Source organism: Silurus aristotelis (genome assembly GCF_946808225.1).
Source record: "Silurus aristotelis genome assembly, chromosome: 19".
NCBI lineage: Eukaryota > Metazoa > Chordata > Actinopteri > Siluriformes > Siluridae > Silurus > Silurus aristotelis.
The window spans coordinates 4,421,097-4,440,974 of NC_139592.1; the positions used below are offsets into that span (position 1 = coordinate 4,421,097).

Below are 19,878 nucleotides of genomic sequence, written 5' to 3' on the forward strand. Positions count from 1 at the left end.
GTGGGTCTTGGGGATATGTTATGATAGGAAAAGTGACAGGGTGGTGGAATGTGGTTCAACTTAAAGCAGAAGGTTATTTCCCTATGACAGTATGTCGCAGGGTGTTTTATTCGGCAACAATTACATTGTTTAACGCTCTAATGAATGAAACATCCTTATTGTTGATCTGTTTATAGCTACATCCAATGTCGTGGATGTTTTTTGTTTTTTGCACCAGTCCAGGCAAATTGTTCAGAATGCCATGAAAAAATAAAAACACAGAATATTAACACTTTCTGAAACACTCCAAACTGGAAACAATGACCATGTGTCAGTCAAAGAATCTGAGATCCGAAGCTCTTGTCCAGTATCTGCATGACAAGCCACATGATAAATAGATCATTTTATGAATGAGCAATTCTACAGATGATCCTATTAAAGTGTATATAGAGAGTGTATATCTGTATCTCTAAGGACGTAGGGACCGAAATTATCTTTTGCTTTGTCTTTATATAAAAAAATAATAATAATACATTTTTGCTGAAGCAGTCTCTACAAAACGTATTTTCATTTTTTTTGTGCCAGACACTCGTTTCTTTCTACCTATTAAGGAAATGACCTTTTAAAAACCCACAGCTTTTGGCTCGCTGCTTTTTCTGTCTTCAAAATTCCCACCATCTTTAAACCTCTTCATGTCAGATTAATACATTAAGCTCTTAAGGACATAATAGACAAAAGTTTGTGGACACCTGACCATAAGATTGGTGTCTTTTTTTTTTTTTTTTTACATCCCCTTCCACATTTAGCTTCTGGTAAGATCTATAGCAGGAGATCTTTCACTGCAACCCATGAAAAGCACATCTTCATAGAACTGGCTTTGTGCACAGGGGCATCGTCATGCTGGAACAGGTTTGGGTCTTGCAGGTGGTGTGAAGGGAAAATGTTATGCTACAGCATCCAAAAACATCCTGTACCATTGTGCAACTCCAGCTTTGTGGTAATAGTTTGAGGAAGAACCACATATGGCTGGAAAAGTCAGGTGTCGCAATACATTTTGTCCATATAGTGTGTGTCAGCTTAGCTATTTGAACAGGTACTTGGAAAAAATTGCGACTTTCTGAGGTAAGTTTTGGCCAAAGTGTTTTAGGGATTTTGAAAAAATCTAAATTGTGAAAATCCTTGTTATGTTGTTACATTACTGACAGAGAGCTTTTTATTTTTCATAAATAACAAAATAAGCACTTACTACATGAATAAGCTTTTTTTACACACTGTTTTCTCTATTTTGCACTGAATACATATTTGGCTGTAACCGCAATTTTACTTTGAACAATTAGACAACTAAGAGACTGAAGTTCAACAGACTAGTAAGTGTGTGTTTCTGGAACATGGAAGAATATGACTCTGCATGAACACTGTTTGTTTTTCATTGCCTAATACCTGTACAGGAAGAAAAAACGCCCAACCCGTGTGTGTGTGTGTGTGTGTGTGTGTGTGTGTGTGTGTGTGTGTGTGTGTGTGTGTAAGTGTGTGAGTGTTTTTTACATTTACACAATTATACAGTACGTAATCATTTACCTGGCACTTAAAAAACTTACAATGTTAATCCTCTGTTAGTCTGTTGAAAATGTTGTGTTGCTGAAATTTCATGACTGAAAAGAATAAATAATTCAGTGAACAAAATAAAGTCTGAGTGAAAGATTTACCTGACGTATTACTTCCTAACATTTTTTTTTTTAACTTCACTAAAATAAAAAGGCCCTGAATTATTGTATATAAAATTATACTGTAATATAAAAAAGTCTGTTTAAAGGAAATTTTTTATAGAAAACCAGACAAAAAAACAAAAACAAAAAAAGAACTGTGTCAAAAATTTAACCCTGAGTCACTAATCCTTGTGAAATCACACGCTCAGGTCTTTCTGTCTGTTTTATCATCAATAAGACTTACTAAATGATTTTCAGTACATTAAAGAACATCTGAATGTCTTCCTAAGTATAATTACAAACCTTGGATTCTAACAAGGGCCAAAAGCGGTGATGAGTTTATTATCTTTTTAACTTCACTGTACAGAACTACATTGTTCTTTATACAATTGGCCTTTTGAAACGCTTGATTATGATTGGCTGGAAGGTGTTGAACTGTTGAAAATGCACATAAATCGCATCTAAAGTAATGATCTTCTTTATAATTGACTTTAACCATAGTAACATGCAGTTTCATACGGAGTGACACAGTGTCCTAATGACCTTACTTTGCTAAATTAATGATTTTTGCGAGTCATTTAACTTATATGTGGAATATGGTGATTTCGATGTATAACACAGTTAATTTTAATACATAAAATTTGAAATATGATGAAATACAGCATTGGGAAGTAACACCAACACCTTCGATATTATGAAAAACTTCATTAGTAATTCGAAAAAAAATGATCTCTCATCACTAAAAGTGATCATGGTATAAGTGGTATGATCCACGGCTAGGTTTATCTAGCCATATACAGTGGTATAATCTGCTTTATGATCCATGACTAGGTTTATCTAGCCATATATAGTGGTATAATCGGCTTTATGATCCATGACTAGGTTTATCTAGCCATATATAGTGGTATAATCGGCTTTATAATCCATGCTAGGTCAAAATAGCCATATATATTGGTACAATCCATGGCTAGATCTATAACGCCGGTAATAGTGTTATAATCCTCAGATATGTCTGCCTCACCCAATTTGAATGCAGACATGAATGTAAATAACCCTCTGGCATTAAGTGAAGGCAACCTTGGATTATATCTGGTGTGATAATTATCCATAGACCCTGAATTTTACACCTCTTGTTTCACTGTAGGTACTGAATAATTGATAGTATAATACAACTTGTAGGATGGTGTTATAAATAATTACAGATGAATGAAGTTGCATATTTTCCAGTAACAGTCTACTGTGATACGCTTTACTCTTAGTGACTTGCCAATGATAACATTAAAGATTTTTTATGCATGGAAAATGTTTTTTTTTTATAAAAAAAAAAAGAGATCAATCGGATTATGGTTCCATTAAATGCTGTGAAACATCAATAGGGAATAAGTTTCAGTTAAACATTTTGTTAATGTCGTGAAGCATCCACATAACAAGTCAGTTTCTGTTTTAATTGGTGTATGTTGCGTTGTTGTACAGATCCTTGGAGGATTCACAGAGGAAGAATTTCATTATATGGTGCAACAGACTGTTTCCTATACCTTTGACAGTAGACTCGAATCTTGAATCTTGTGCAACTATAAACAGCGAAGCCTGTCTTTTGTTTTCTCTCTTAAAGATAACACTAAACAAATACCTGGGGTTTTTTTTATGTTTTTTTTTTAAACACCATATTACCAAATACGAAGATGTTAGCATTTATAGTAACCTTGGTTACAATAAATGCTAACATCTTATAACAAACACATTTATATAAAGCTTGTAATGTACAGCTGAAGTTATTATAAAGGTTAATGTTCTAGAAAATATGGCAAATTAGATTAGACAGATCGGATTTTGTTAACATTATAAGCCAAAGTAACACCAACAATGCGTTTATCTTTACAAATATTTTAGAGTGCCTTTATCATAAATTGAAAAAAGTGCCTCTGTGGGGCCGTGTATAGTTAAAGGACAGGATATGGCTATGTGTATTGTAAATGTCTTTATCTTTATTTAATATTTTATTATGTTAGTTTAGTTTTTTCTATAATTTTTCATATTTTTATAGCACCAGCACACCATGAAATATATTCTTTGCACATGCAACCTATGATACTTGGCAATATAGATGATTCTGGATATGATTCTAGTTAAAAAATAACTGTTAAAACACTACTGTATATGGTCAACTGCAGAGATGCTCAAGCTAGAGCCTGTGGGCCTGAGATGCTCCATGGTGACCTCTGCTTTGGTCCGTCATGCCGTATATGAGAATAAGAAATAAAGAGGGAAAAAATGCCATTTAAAAAAAAAAGAAAATTTATAAAAAAAATTAAACAGCTATTGTACAGAAAACTATTAAATATGGGTCTTATGGTCAGGGGTGCACATACTTTTGCCTATATTGTAAACAGCTCTAAGTGGCAATGTGGTTAAAAATGTAATACTGTACCACAATTTGGTTATGCTTCACTTTATGCCACCACACACACACACACACACACACACACACACACACACACACACACACACACACACACACACACACACACACAACAGGATGGTTCCATGCACTCAAACTCAACAGTACACTCATTGACTGGAACTTCTCACTTTTCTCTGGCTGGATCTGTCCATTTATTTTTGTTTCCCTCCAAATAAAAAGCACACGTTCACGTTTCTTCTCGTTCTTTTCATCCATCCATCAAAAAATAAATAAATACTGGAAACACGTGTTTTTCTGAGTCACGTGTCAAGCAGCCGGCTAAAAACATAGCCCCGGGGCTGGACTGAGGATGATTGACGTGTCCGTGAGCCAATCAGAGCAGGGGATTCCGGGTAGCAACAGACAACAAATGAAAGCTCGCTGACCAATCAGAGGGCGCCGAGGGCGGTCCTCATTCCGCTGTGCAGACTGTTTACTTCCGTCAATATTACAGGGAAGAGAGAGAGAGAGAGAGAGAGAGAGAGAGAGAGAGAGAGAGAGAGAGGAAATTTTGTCCAAGCAAACAAAAGACCAGGAATCAGAAGCGGTGAGCAAAGTTTTCTTATTCGATTGCTATTAAATTTAATGCACGGAAGAAAAAAGGAATAGAATAATAAAAGGCTGTATTTCACTGTATTGTATTTAAATGATGTCATTGATGATGGACACAAATCAGCTGTTGTTGCATAAACCAACATTTACATGATGCATGATATCAGTGATATGACTATATATATATATATTTCCAGTGGTTGTCATTTTTCAAAACGTATAATAGCCTTATCATATATTTACTAACACTTAAAATATGGGTTTATGTTTTGTGTATAATGCTCAAGATGCCATTTTTGGGCCAAGATTGGAGATCTCCAGGCTGGAGTTGGATCAAAACCGAGGATGGATGGAAACCCTTCGAGTTTTTGGGCACCAACAGTAAAGGATTTCAGCTTGTAGAGTAAGACTTTTATTATTTATTATACATAACATTATTATTATTATCATTATTTATTAATATTTGTCCTTGATATGTCTGTAGAGCATAACATAAAATAATCAAGCATGCATAAGAACATAAAAATAGAAATAAATGTATATTATTATTATTATTATTATTATTATTATTATTATTATTATTATAAGACCAGCAGATATAATAATCCGCAGTATCCGAATGTAACTGTCCACTTTATTGACTGTGTAATTTTGGATAACTTTTTGGACCTATATTATGCAAAAGAAATTTACAATAGACATTGGCAGAAAACACTAAGACTAAGACCACTGCTCCCAAGGGCCTGTGTACTTTTTTTATAATTAAGAAAATATAAAAAGGTAAAAAGGAAAAAAGGTCTATTTTTTATTATAAGATCAGCAGATACAATAGTAAAAATAAAGGTACAAAAGTAATGCTGTGAAACTTTAACTGAAGTATAAAAAAAAAAAAAAAAAAAAAAAAAATATATATATATATATATATATATATATATATATATATATATATATATATATATATATATATATATATATATATATACACTTCCCGTGGGCTCACCACCTGCAGGAGGGACCGCAAGGGACCGGTGCTGAGAGGATTGGGCAGCAGTCGAAGGCGGGGGCCTTGACAGCCCGATCCCTGGACACGGAGAAGTGTCTGGGGAATCTGCTTAGACTGCTGCCCCCGCGACCCGAATTACGGATAAGCGGGAAAAGATGAAATGGAATGAAATATATATATATATATATATATATATATATATATATATATACACACACACACACACACACACACACACACACACACACATTATATAACATTACAGCAAGGTTACTAGCTGTAAAAAGTCACGCTGTATATGTTAACGCTTCGATGTTTTTTTTTTTCCTTCCTCATGCATTTTAATTAAGTTTTAAGAGTCGGTGCACTTTTTCATGTAAAAAAAAAAAATAAAATTCCTAAAGGTATAAAAAATGTGCCTAGGACAGCGGCATGGCATTAACAGGAAGAGAAAATGACTGGGAACAATGAGCATACTTTTTTTCACAGCAACATTTAAGAAAACAAATATATGGTCCAAGGCGACCGTCTTAAACTACTTGGATTCAAACTCTTCATCACTCCTTAACTTGGACAACCTCCATGAATGGGATTAGTTAATGTTTTATTAGGTGGATGAACTCTGACCCATCATAAGACGGATTCGGCTTAAAATAAAATCGACAGAACAGCTTTTTTATCTCCGTCTGAGATCCTGCCGCTTTGCTACACATGGTAATTAAACAGAAGGAAGTGTGTATGTACATACTGTGTAAGCGCACGGATGCTTTGTGTAGCAGCAAACCGCTTTTGCACAGAACCCATTCCCTAAAGTACTGAGCGATGACGTGGCATAATGACCTGTAATTAGAGCTGAGAAATGGAGGTAAGGCTGCTTTTGGGCTACGTAAAAGAGCGTGCACACAGAGGAAGTGAGGAGGTTTTGATATGTGAACGTGTCTATATTCAGCGCACTGAGGAGTATTTTCCTTTTCCTCTTTTTGCACCACAAATACCACACACACACACACACACACACACACACACACACACACACACACATGCTTTTATGTTTTAAACTGTGTTTCATGTCACCGCTCATGTTTCGTTTCATTGGGTGTTTAATTTCAAGAACAAATTCCTTCTTTGTTTTGAATTCGGTTCGATTTGCATAACTCTTGACGTTGTCACGCAGGGGCTGCATAGAAATCCGGCAGCAATGGTAATTTTTGTGTGATTAAGAAAATATATAAAGGAGACAAGCAAAAGGAAAAAAGGGTCTGTTGTTTTTTTTTTATTATAAGATCAGCAGATAGAATAGTAAAAAGAAAAGAGGTACAAAAGTGTGTTTTAGGCATTTTTTTTATTATTATTATTATTTACCAAAAAACCACACATTTTTAGATCTGAATTAACAATAAAAAATAAGGACTGAATGACTCTTTCTCCTTGTGGGGTTAATTCATTACCTATACAGGGCCTGTGTAAAAAAAGTTTGGTCCTACTCTGTATTTTTGCGTAATGTTTAGAACATAAAAGTAAGAAAAAGGAAATAAAATGCCTGTTGTTTTATTATAAGACCAGAAGATTCGAGGTGGTATCAGAAAGTTTCACGACTAGATTTGTAACATACCAACAGAGGCAGCACAAGGCTGCAAACACAGTCACAGGGAGCACCGACCTTCATGAGTCATTGCGCCAAAAGACATCGTCCTGTGCTTTGCAACTGGTGCTAATACCGCCCTCTTCCCGAAGACGAATAATGGGCTCAAATGTCGATGTTTTGAGACTGTTGCGGAGATCCAGCATGAATCGCAGAAGGTGCTTGACACTCTCCATAAAGAAGACTTGCAGGACACATTCCAGAAGTGGCAGGAGCGCTGTGTTACTGTGCAAGGGGACTATTTTGAAGGTGGTATTGTGCAAACAAAGATATTTAAAGCACTTTTTTGTAAATAGCTAATCTGAAAACTTTTTGATACCGACTCATACAATAGTAATAAAAAGGAGGTACAAAAGTGTAGGTTTTAGGCATAGAGGTATTCATCACCCACTCACAGGTCAATAATTGTCCTAGAATATGGTTTCAAAGGCAGAAGAAAGATTCATAGCAGGTCCTTGGCCTCATGTTGACTGTCCACATGGACTTCTGAAATGTTTTCTTTTTTCAGGGTTCTGCTTATGTTTATTTTTAGAAATTATTTATGAGAAAAAAAACCAATGCAGCCATTAGGGTTGCACAAGCCAGTGCACTCTTAGTGCCAGTCCCAAGCCCAAATAAAAGGGGAGGATTGCATTAGGAAGGAAATCCAGTGTAAAACGTGCCAAATCAAATATGCGGATCACGAAAGAGAATTTTATACCGGATCGGTCGAGGAGAAGGAGAAGAGGAAGCAGATTTAGAGGACAGGGGGGTGTAGAGATGGATGATCTGCTGTGGCGACCTCTAATGGGAGAAGCCGAAAGAACGTCAAGTAAAATGTTTTGGATCTGTGATGACTTCTAGTCATTTATATATTCGTTTGGTCAAACTCATTCTTCATAGCGTTAAACGACATAGTTTGTTGCATAGAAACAAAGGGAACATGCATGTGTATGCAATTTTCTTTGTTGTTTTATTTCTGATCATGACATGGAAACGGAATGGCGGTTATGTATTTATTTATTTTTTGGACGTCACTGAGTAATTGAGATTTGCTGCCTGTACTTCTGTTTGTTTTCATTTTTCATATCCATCACAATCTTCTTTTTTCTTTCCTCCAGCCTGGACAATGAAAACAAAGAGAACATATACGTAGAAAATGTATGCGAGGTCGCTGCAAAGAAAAGGAAAAAGGACTACGTCAACAACAACACAAAATCGCAGTGTGAGTATCATCTGTCAGTGTAATCAATCTAAACCTCCATTCGTATAAGATTGTAAATATGCCATTCCAGCATGAGCTGGGATTGCCATTTATGGTAAAGCCAGATAGCAGATGAGTGATGGCCAAGTGCCGGTGCACGCTCACCGCTTTAATCTGGCTCACGTTGCTGATTGGAGCGGCATAATCCGAACCTTTCGTGCCAGAACGCAGCTACAGCTTTCTCTCAATATCTCAACATCACAATTTCTCAGGCACGGGATGGATGAGTACGTACAGCCGTGCCACTTTCAACCCTGCGCACTGGAGATGATTGGTTGCATTTGGACATTTTTGGCTCTGATTCCATCTGTTGTGTACATTTCACTGAGAAAAAAAAAAGGCCATATCTTTCCCATATTTGGCCAGGAAGCATCAGTGTTATTCCCAGAAGGCATGCACACATTCCGGCATTGTTTTCACTACACCATATAATGCAATTTACAATCACAAATACAATTTTGGAATAGACGACGGAAACAAAATTTCCATGTACAAGAGACATTATGTTAAGCAAGTCCTTATTGGCTGTCACCATAGAAACAATCATTCTTTGATCTTTACTTATTGTACAGGGCCCATCAAATTTTTGGAAACTCTTTGCATCTAGACAGTTTTTTTCTTCAAACATTTAACCAAAATACTTTCTTTCCTTGTGATCCAGTTCATCCCAAAGCAGCTATCGGTGCCGTTTTGCTGAATAATTGCCACCGATAATTAATTTATTGAACTATTGCCAAAAATCCATACTGATTTTCTGACTTCTGGCCTGCTGTCATTGAGAGCGACCTCTAGTGGCGAATCAATGATGCCACGTGCTTGTTTGTTTTTTCACGAGACTGCTCGCAGGAGGTGGAGCTGGAGGTAGCAGAGCTGAAGATGTTGAGGTTTTGGTTGGGGTATGACGAGGATGGCAGGATTAGAAACGAGTTTATAAGAGGGACAGCGCGGGAGTGAGGAAGGCAGTGAGGGAGGTGTGATTGAGATGGTTTGGACATGTGCAGTGGAGGGACATGAGGTATATCAGTAGGAAAATGCTGAGGATGGAGCCACCAGGAAGGAGGAAAAGATGAAGGAGGCCAAGGATGAGGTTTATGGATGTGGTGAGGGAAGACATGCAGGTAGTTCGTTTGAAAGAGGCAGATGTAGAGGACAGGGGGGTATGGACACGGATGATCCGCTGTGCCGCCCCCTAATGGGAGAAGCCTAAAGGAGAAGAAGAAGAAGACTGTTTGCTGCATGGAGAGCACTTTATTATTTATCTTTTTTTTTTTCTTATATACTTATATATATTTAATCATATATTCATAGGTGTTTCCTTTTGCACATTTTCATGATTCAGTACTGTTTTTTTTCTTATTCTTTTATAAAGTTCGGTACGATTTTACATGGAGTGCACATGGACCTCTAGTTAGCATGATGTCCATATAAACCGAAACTTAAATAAAATTTATAAAAACCCAAGCATTAATGGCATTAAATAAACTAGATTGTAGCATATAAACAAAAGGAACGTGCATGAATCTTTCAAAAACGATAAAGCCGAAAGATTGTGCGTTTCCAAACTTCTTACAGGCACTGTATAAATTATTACTTCGTATATGGTATTTGGCAGTATTAGCCATGGATATGAATCTGTTCTTCTTCCTCTTCATTCGGCTTCTCCCATTAGGGGGCGCCACAGCGGATCATCTGTCTCCATACCCCCCTGTCCTTTACATCTGCTTCTTTCAAACCAACTACCTGCATGTATTCCCTCACCACATCCATAAACCTCCCCCTTGTTCTTACTCTTTTCCTCCTTCCTGGTGGCTCCATCCTCAGCATTCTCCTACTGATATACCCCATGTCCCTCCTCTGCACATGTCCAAACCATCTCAATTTCACCTCCCTCACCTTGGATATAAATCTGTTCTGAGTTTAGAAAAAGAAAAAAATCAGGTAGATAGTTTATGTAAATCTTTCTTTTTTTTGTCGAAATTACCGCCGATGCGTCTCATACCCCAATTGTCTGTGTTTAGTTCTTTACAGGGAGCGGTGGATCTACGTTCAGAAGGAAAGCACGAGAGAGGTGAGCCATCGTGTACCACGCTGCTCCGGTTCCTCTTTTAAGCGTCAGTACGCCAACATAAACGTGTCTGATGTGTTTTATGTGTGTGTTGGTGTGTTTCTGCGTGCTGTTGTAGAGACATGGGTACTGTACGCTCGGGGAAGCTTTCAACAGGCTGGACTTTTCCAGCGCCATCCAGGACGTGCGCCGCTTCAACTACGTGGTCAAAGTAAGACGTTATGCTTCGCCTATACAACTCTTTACCTCTTTACATGACTCGGTCTCTCACACCCCGACTCGTTTCCGTCTCCGTAGCTGCTGCATTTAATCGCCAAGTCCCAGCTGACGTCTTTGAGCGGCGCTGCTCAGAAGAACTACTTCAACGTGCTGGAGAAGATCGTGAGAAAGGGTGAGGGACAGGCTAGAAACAAGCCTTTTTTTTAAATAGTGTACATCGTTTCAGGGATTACGAAACAAGACCTTCTTCATTTTTAGCACCTTTTCCCCCCTATGTTTAGCTGGAAACAGGTTTAATCTTAATAAAGGGTCATTTTCTTTAAATACTCTATAATCAGCTGTTCTAGGAAGCTGGTAATGTGCATATTTAGCTTTAGAATTTGTTGTTGAGGAAATCTTTTACCAAAAATAGAGGCGATAAGCGGAGGGAAAACTCGTTTTTTACTATCACTCCTGTACACTACGTATCCCTAAACTTTTTTTTTTTACTTTTTCTTCTTTGCTTATCCTAATTTTCGTCACAATCTTAGCTTTTTGGCTTCGCTTCGCCATCTAGCAGCGGCGTCTCGAGCTCGTACCTCAATTTTTTGCTCGCGCAACAAAGCAAAAAATCGACCGAGCGACCGCTCGTACCTCGGAAAACTCGTAGGTCAAGGTACCACTGTAGTTGGACATACTTTTTTTTTCCCATATGGGGAGACTTTTACCTTAACTCCGTTACATTTCAAAGTCAAATACTTTTACTCAACTACAGTTTGCTTAATCAGTCGCTCCTTTTTATTTATAAGGAAAAATGTGCAGCAATCAACCAATCAGGATCGAGCGCACACTTGTTTTGATTGGCGTTCGGTGTGTATCTAATTACACTAACATACAGTTCAGCATTATTTCAGCAGAACATTGTGAGTGAAGTTGTGAGGAAAATTAGGCTCATGATAATTGTAATAGACATCAATCAGAGTTTGACTCATTAATATCATTCTATTAATAGATCAGTGTGCTGAGAGTCACATTAGAGTCTTTTTGCGCATAGTCGATTAAGCAAAGAATCTTGTGACAAAAATGATAATAGGGACATTTTAGCCATGATGAATGAATGAAACGACTTTTAATTGAAAGTTTAATGGGCTGCACTTTTACATTTACTGGAGTAATTTTCAAACTAATGGATCTCTACTTTAACTCAAATGCATGGTTTATGTACTTCGTCCACCACTGACTTTATCTTCAGAACAATTCGCAGTCATTTGCTTTTGCTTTTGATAAACTGGTAGCTGTGGTACGATATCCCCAGCAAACCCTCGACGTTCCACTAATGCTCGCATGGTTTCTATTACTATTTTTGTTTGGGAACCAAATAATAACATTCTCAGAACGTTCTCTGTAAATTCTTTAAAAATAATTTTTTTTTTTTAGTAAAAACCTAAAAAAGAACCTATACAAAATTTTTATAATGGTTATATTTGGGTTTTAATTTTAGAACCAAATTAGGCATCATTACCAATTAGGACGTCAGGATCGTGTCCCATCTGCTAATTTAGAAAAAATCTGATTCATCCCTAAAAAAAAGTCCTTAGGAGGTGTTCGAACAGCGCACAGACCAGAGAATATTTAGGCTAAACGAGCAGAATCTTAAAGGAGCCCTCGTCAGTCCGTTCGACAACATCCATCATCGCTGTGTTGAGCTGTTTCTTCGAATTGACGCACCCATGTTGAGCAGAAGAGAACTGGTAATGATGCCCAACTGGAAATGACACAGAAATTCCCTTTGCGTGCCACGAACGCCACGAACGCCTGTTGCGCACCACTCCACTGCTTCATTGTAACTAATGGCAAGGGGTTTTAAACAAGGTCACACTAATTCCAAACAATTGCCTCAAAGATGCCCCAGGGTCACCAACTTTTAGTTCCGAAATTCCCTGTTTCCCTTTGCCACCCTGTATTTGTCGCGATTTAAATCTGAGTTTTGTATCCAGTTCTAATGTCGATATTGTAATACTTTGTCTTTTTATTTTAGGATTATAAAAAATGTTTTTTTTAACATACATTTTTATATATTGGCTTAGCTCTGGATGATCACCAGAACCCTCGGTTGATTAAAGCTTTACTTCAGGACCTCAGTTCAGTCCTGGGGACTCTCATCCGTGAAGTGGGCAAGTCTGTACTTGTAGGCAACATCAACATCTGGCTGTGCCGCCTGGAGACCATTCACAACTGGCAACAACAGCTCAACAACTTACAGATCCCTAAGGTATTAATTGCTTGCATGTGTGTGTGTGTGTGTGTGTGTGTGTGTGTGTGTGTGTGTGTGTGTGTGTGTGTGTGTGTGTGTGTGTGTGTGTGTGTGTGTGTGTGTGTGTGTGTGTGTGTGTGTTTTGAAGCTTTCTGATTTTCTGTTATCTGATCTAAATTTCTGTTGTGAAGGACAAATACAAGGGACATGTTATTAGGAAATAATAAACTTGGGATTAGTAATAGTAACCCCACTCAGCATCAGGCTGCACCCCAGCAAGGAGTCACTGTTTAATGGCCTATAACAGCACGCCTCGTTCAGTTTTATCCCCTACATCAGCAGTCCCCAACCTTTTTTGCGCCACGGACCGGATTAATGTCGGACAATATTTTCACTGACCGGCCTTTAAGGTGTGGCGGATAAATACAACAAAACAAAACGATACGATCGGCATCAAAACTGGTATTTTCTAAATATAATAATAAACGTGAATCCACTGTGTTGTTTGTTAATTTTGCTCGCTTGGGGGTTTCAATTTAGCGGTAATGTATTATGTGTTAGCGGACGGAGCAGCCCCTTTAAGAAGGTAGAGGATGGAGGTAAGACATGTGACCGAGGCATCATGACATGCCTCAAGAGTGAGTCATAGACAGATGTGGAGGAGAGAACACGGTCATTTTCCAAAATAAAACCGTTCAGAATCAGATAATAAATAAAACAGACATAATATAAGTTATATTTTCTTTCTGTACCAATTGAACCCGGGGGTTGGGGACCACTGCCTACTGGGGGTTGGGGACCTGGGGATTGGGGACCAGAAGCTACTGTGGTGTAAATATTTAGTGATGTCAGAATGTATATTTGTCGTAACATTCCCTACAATGGATGTGCATCTCATAACCAACGATGCAGTACAGCTACCGGATTCACCCCCTGTTAGGATTCGATTCCACGCAATGCGATTTAATGCAAAACGATGCAATGGGAAAAAATATGATGCTGTTGTACAGTTAGTTCGCTTTCATTCTTTCCGTTACAGACAGACAGCAAATCATCAATTAACTTAAGTACCTTCTGGATGATGGATGGAAGGAAGGAAGGAAGGAGCGGTGCTTTATGCTTGTCACATGTGGTTTTACAGGACAGTTAAATCCTATCTCCACATATGCTCGCTTAATAGGAAGTTGGGGTCTGAGCGCAGGGTCAGCCATGATACAGCACACCTAAAGCAGAAAGAGTAAAGAACCTTGCTTAAGGGCCCAACAGAGGCACCTGGGTTACCTGGGTTTTAAACCCCTGACTTTCCGATCAGTAACCCAGAGCCTTAATTACTGAGCTCCCACCTACACAACAATTACAACATTAAATCGTTTCGATATAAATTGATATACACTGAACAAATCACTGTTGTTTTTGCCCCCATTGTTCATGAGCTGAACTCAAAGATCTAAGACTTTTTCTTTGTACAAAAAAAAATAAGGCCTATTTCTCTCAAATATTGTTTACAAATCTGCGATAGTGAGCGCTTCTCCTTTGCCGAGATAATCCATCCAAATCACAGGTTTTGGCATATCAAGATGCTGATTAGACGCCATGATTATTGCACGAGTGCTTCAGGCTGCCACAATGAATTCCACTCTAAAACGTGCAGTTTTCTCCCACAGCACGATGCCACAGATGTCGCAAGTTTTAAGGGAGCGTGCGATCTGCATGCTGACTGCAGGAACGTCCACCAGAGCTGTTGCTCGTGAATAGGATGTTCATTACTCTACCATAAGCCGTCTCCAAAAGCGTTTCAATTAAAATGTATAAATGTATTAAAAATACAGTGAAAATGTTGAAGTATTGATCGACTTACTGTATTGGGGCAATTACAACGTCGCTTATCTTATACCGCTCGATTTCTACGTTTCCAGCAAATGACCAACGGCATGACCCTGTGTGACCTCCCGCTGCACATGCAGAACCACATCCTGTACAAGTTCAGCGACGCCTGCGACATCATCAACCTGGGGCAGGCCACGCCCACGCTGCACATGCTCAGTGAGGATCGGCAGCTGTGGAAGAAGCTGTGCCGGTTCCACTTTGCTGAGAAACAGGTGACGTTTGTTTATTTATTTATTTATTTTACTTTTATTTCTCGTGATAAGGAAATCTTAGAGAAATTAAGGACTACAGGGGGAAAAAAAAAAGAAAACGTAGCATCTGTTAAGCTCATTAGTGCAGGCTGAAAACAGGAAGTCAAAGGTTTAGTCTGGAAGGCGTTTCTTCGGTTCTGGTGAATAGCAGGGAGTTGGTCACATGACCCAGCGTGGAGGTGGAAATTGTTTTGCGGAAACCGAAGTAAAGTTACGGTGACGACACTGTAAATAGATGTGAAGCGGTTTATTACATCGTTTCTGCTTGTGTTCAGGGGGTTATTATGGTTTGTTTCTGTTTCAGGAGGGTATAATTTTGCTTTTCAAGCAAAAGTAAGTACACTAGATGGACAAAAAAATCTGACCATAACATTCACACACATACATACATATATATATATATATATATATATATATATATATATATATATATATATATAGTATGTTCCATTTTACATTTAGTCCCAATTTCTTGTTATAATGACCTCCATTCTTCTGGGAAGATGATCCACTAAATTCTGAAGTGTTCTTGTGGAGATTCGTGCTCATTCAGCCACATACAGTACAGTACCTGATGTAGGTGAGGAGGCCTGGGGTGCAGTCAGGGTTCCAATTCTTTCCAAATGTGTTCAGTAGGGTTGAGGTCAGAGCTCTATAGCAGGAGATCTTACATTTACTTTTAACCCTCAGTGCTCTAGGGGCGCTGTATAGTGGCTGACCCTGTAACCAGGGTCAGGGCTGTTCAGATGCTATTCCTTTGTGAATCCACAAGAGGGCAGCATAGATGAAAGGTCAGATGTGATGAGTATCTGGAGCGATGTGGTGTTTCCCGGTGACAGTGTGGCAATGCTTTTTCTGCTAAATGCACTGAATGTGTGTGTGTGTGTGTGTGTGTGTGTGTGTGTGTGTGTGTGTGTGTGTGTGTGTGTGTGTGTGTGTGTGTGTGTGTGTGTGTGTGTGTGTGTGTGTGTGTGTGTGTGTGTGTGAACAGTTCTGCAGGCATTTGATCACGTCAGAGAAAGGCCATGTGGATTGGAAGCTGATGTTCTTCACATTGCAGAAGTACTACCCAAAGAAGGAGCAGTACGGCGACACACTCCACTTCTGCAGACACTGTAGCATCCTTTTCTGGAAGGTAAACACTTCACTCAAGATGCAGTCAGACTTTTTATAATATGACACACTACTTTAAGATCCTAGTGGAGGTCTTCAGGCAACAATGAAACAATAAACTCTGATGGAAGGAGTCTCCAGTGGCGGTGCAGTACAGTGAAACAGTCAGTAAAAGTTCCACCAGGGGGGATTTCCCCAGAATTTCTAGTCCCAGTCCAAATGATTCAAATGCGTTTACATGTGTAGCTCGACTTTTCCGATTCGTACAAGACCTAATCATATTCACTTTGATCCTGTCCTCTACAACGACCTCCTCTGTAACCTTTAACTTTTGCCCTTTTTCTGTTCCTCTGCTGGTTTCTTTACTGTTCCACCCCGGCTTCTTCTCTCCTAAAGGACCGACACGTGGCTTTGCTATTGAAGGTACAGGCTCATCATCAGACTCATCATTCACTTTGTGCATTTCTTTTGTCCTGCCCTGTCCAGTCATGTTCTGACCCACTTTTTGCTTCATTTTTTCTTTTCAACTCTTTACACTTTACTAGCCTTTTACCTCCTGTTATTGTGTAACCTGTAAGCTGAAACTTGATCCCACATCCCACATTGTCTGTTCTTTCCGTACCATAACACCTTTACCAAGTAACAGTCACTATGAGGACATTCTGTGTAAAAAACTTTCTTTCGGCTTCTCCCATCAGGGGTCACCACAGCGGATCCTCCGCATGTTTGATTTGGCACATGTTTTTACGCTGGATGCCCTTCCTAACGCAACCCTCCCCATTTATCCGGGCTTTGGACCGGCACTAAGAGTGGCTGGGGTTGGTTCCCTGACCGGGAATCGAACCCGGGCCGCAGCGGTGAGAGCGCCGCATCCTAACCACTAGACCACCAGGGGACCTTTTGAGGACATTCTGTGTAACTGCAGCAAAATGGAAAATAGTTTGCATCATGGATCCTGGTGCTGCAGCTAATTCCATCTGTGGCCAGGAGCAAATTTCAGACACACTTTCCGAGCAGAGCGAACGGCAATCGCAGCAAAAACAAACTCGTGTATGGGGAATAGGTTAGATACCACCGCTTGGAGGGAGCACGACTTAAGCCAGGTCCACGCTGTACGATTTTGCCTGTGATTTGGCTTGAGTCTGAGGCAAATTTCATCACAAAACATCCTAAAAGATATAATCCGAGGCTATAATCTGTAGTTTGTTTTTTTTCGACATTGAAATTCTGGCAGATTTCAGAAACTTACCTGCGGTGTGACTTCCCCAACGACGACCCTCAAACCGAGGACCGATAGGAGCGACGGTACCTGATGACGCAATTAGTGCGCCAACTTCAAACCACCTCAGAAGAAAATGTGGAAACGAGTCAAATGGACTGTACAGCAAGAAGAGAATCTTATCGAGTTATAAGAAAAGGGAAATTTATATCATAAAGGGATGTCATGAACAAAATGATTGCTACAGATTGTCTTTGTTTGCTGCTAGCTACCGTTAGCGAGAGAACGCAGATTGATGTCGTGGTAAAGTCTGACATTATGACAACTGAGATGCTACAGTTTGACCTGGGGAACATGTTTCTATAGTCAGGATAAGCCTTTACCCTTCGCTCGTATGATAGAGCAGAAGTAGATGTGGAAGTTTTCCCATCTTATTTTGACACTAAAGCTCATCGATGGTAGCTGTGAATTGTGATGGGTCACAACACAACATTCTACGTTTATATTGCAGCAGGTTGAAATTTTCACTTGGTTGGAATATTGATTAACTTCCTATAACAGCAGATCTTACAGTAGAATATAAAGAATATATTGTCAATATGGTGATGTGGTGCTTTTCAATGGAAAGACATATATGTAACGTGAATGGACGGAGTCTTCAGTGTCAATTCTTCGTTCCAGTCAACTTTCCTGCTGTGGAAAAGTAACATGACAAGCCGTGTGCATTAATACACACAGAGGGTGTCGGTTCATCGGTAAAGTCTTGGTGAAGTTGCTTCCAAGTTGGTGTTGAAATATAGAGTGGTTGCCATGTTGGTTCTTTTTACCCGGAATAAGGCTCCAACCATCCCTGCTCCAAAACTACCCCAAACCATTAAGCTTCCACTTTAATGTTTCTCTGTGGGAGTGAGGCAGTCTGTCAACATTTCTTTCGCTTACATCTTATATACGTGTTTCTGTCATATTTGGACTCATTTGTCCAAAATTCATTTCTCCTATTCTTGTTTGTATCATATGAACAAAAAAAACCCATGCGTGTCTCATATAAACCATTAAAGACTACTGGACTCCTGTAAGTTTCATGGATATGAAATGTAACAATAAATGGATAACAAAATGCGTGTCTCATCCATACTCCGATTCTTTCAAAATTGAAGTTGCACTTGTGTTCTCACTTCTTTCTCTCTTTCAGGATTCGGGACACCCCTGCACAGCCAACGACCCCGACAGCTGCCTCACCTCGGTCTCGCCCCAGCACTTCATTGACCTCTTTAAGTTCTAAAGTTCCCACCATCTTGTGTAAAATCAAGGACCGAATCGATAAGAAAACATCCCTGTTCTACGAATCTTCTTTCCTCACCCAAACCTAAAGGGCTTATTAATTCTAATGATGTCATGGTTGTTAATGTTAGTTCATTCTCTTCATTCTTTTTTTTTTTTACCCATGTTCAATGCTGGCCTGTTAGTTAGGTGGAGTTTATAGAGAGGCTTTGCTGCATGCTATAGCAAGAGATGGACAGGGAAAGAAATGACTCTCGGGGGGGGGGGGGGGGGGGACAAAGAACGAGGCTTTTTTTATTGTAACGAACGCATGTTGACGGACGTAGCTGTGGCGTCGAGTTTGATTCGTGGTAATTGGTCGTGTCGTGCATTTATCAGACGTGTTTGACACTAAAGTGGACATTTTGCACCATTTTATTTTTTATTTTTTTCTTTCCATATCAGTGACTTTTTATAATACACTTTTCTCCAAACAGAAATTGATAATGGGGTAAGCACTGCTATTTATGAGCTAACGTATTTTATATCCTTTCTTTTGCACTTTGAAATATTCCTGGAATGTACTGTATATGTAACAAATGAAGTTGGCACATGAGAAGTGTGGCACTCCATTGATGGTACTGATAAAGATTTGGTAAATATATATTAAAGAAACTGATCAAATCTTCATGGGGGAAAAGTCTTGTTTAATTAAATCAGGCTAGGAAACGTGTAGCCATTTACATTTACGGCATTTAGCAGACGCCCCTATCCAGAGCGACTTACAACTGAGGATTAAGGGCCTTGCTCAGGGGCACAGCAGTAGCAGCTTGATGGTGCTGGGATTTGAACCTATGACCTTCAGAATCCAATGCCTCAACCACTGAACCTTCCCTAGCCGTAGGTTTAGCGTGTTTGTGCTACTTACTCCTGATGGAAAGTTGACACGTTTTTTTTTAACCTGACTTCCGTCTCCAGCATTAGCAAATTATTTTCACACTTTATTCCAGCGCAATTTTACACAAAATGAGGCAGAAGGATGATT

At 39.1% G+C, this 19,878-nt stretch overlaps 1 protein-coding gene across 2 annotated transcripts; it reads left to right on the forward strand.

Moving 5' to 3' along the window:
- Window positions 1-4,555: 4,555 nt before the first annotated feature.
- fbxo25 (F-box protein 25) lies at window positions 4,556-19,521 on the forward strand. Of its 2 annotated transcripts, XM_083520993.1 has the most exons (11): window positions 4,556-4,693; window positions 4,986-5,101; window positions 8,444-8,547; window positions 10,605-10,654; window positions 10,770-10,862; window positions 10,949-11,042; window positions 12,937-13,121; window positions 15,020-15,202; window positions 16,233-16,376; window positions 16,751-16,777; window positions 18,766-19,521. In XM_083520993.1, the coding sequence occupies exons 2-11, from the start codon at window positions 4,986-4,988 to the stop codon at window positions 18,853-18,855; spliced, it is 1,086 nt and encodes a 361-aa protein (XP_083377119.1). In that variant the 5' UTR covers window positions 4,556-4,693; the 3' UTR covers window positions 18,856-19,521. The 2 variants fall into 2 exon arrangements, with proteins under 2 accessions (XP_083377119.1, XP_083377120.1); XM_083520994.1 differs by lacking the exon at window positions 16,751-16,777.
- The last annotated feature ends 357 nt before the right edge of the window (window positions 19,522-19,878 follow it).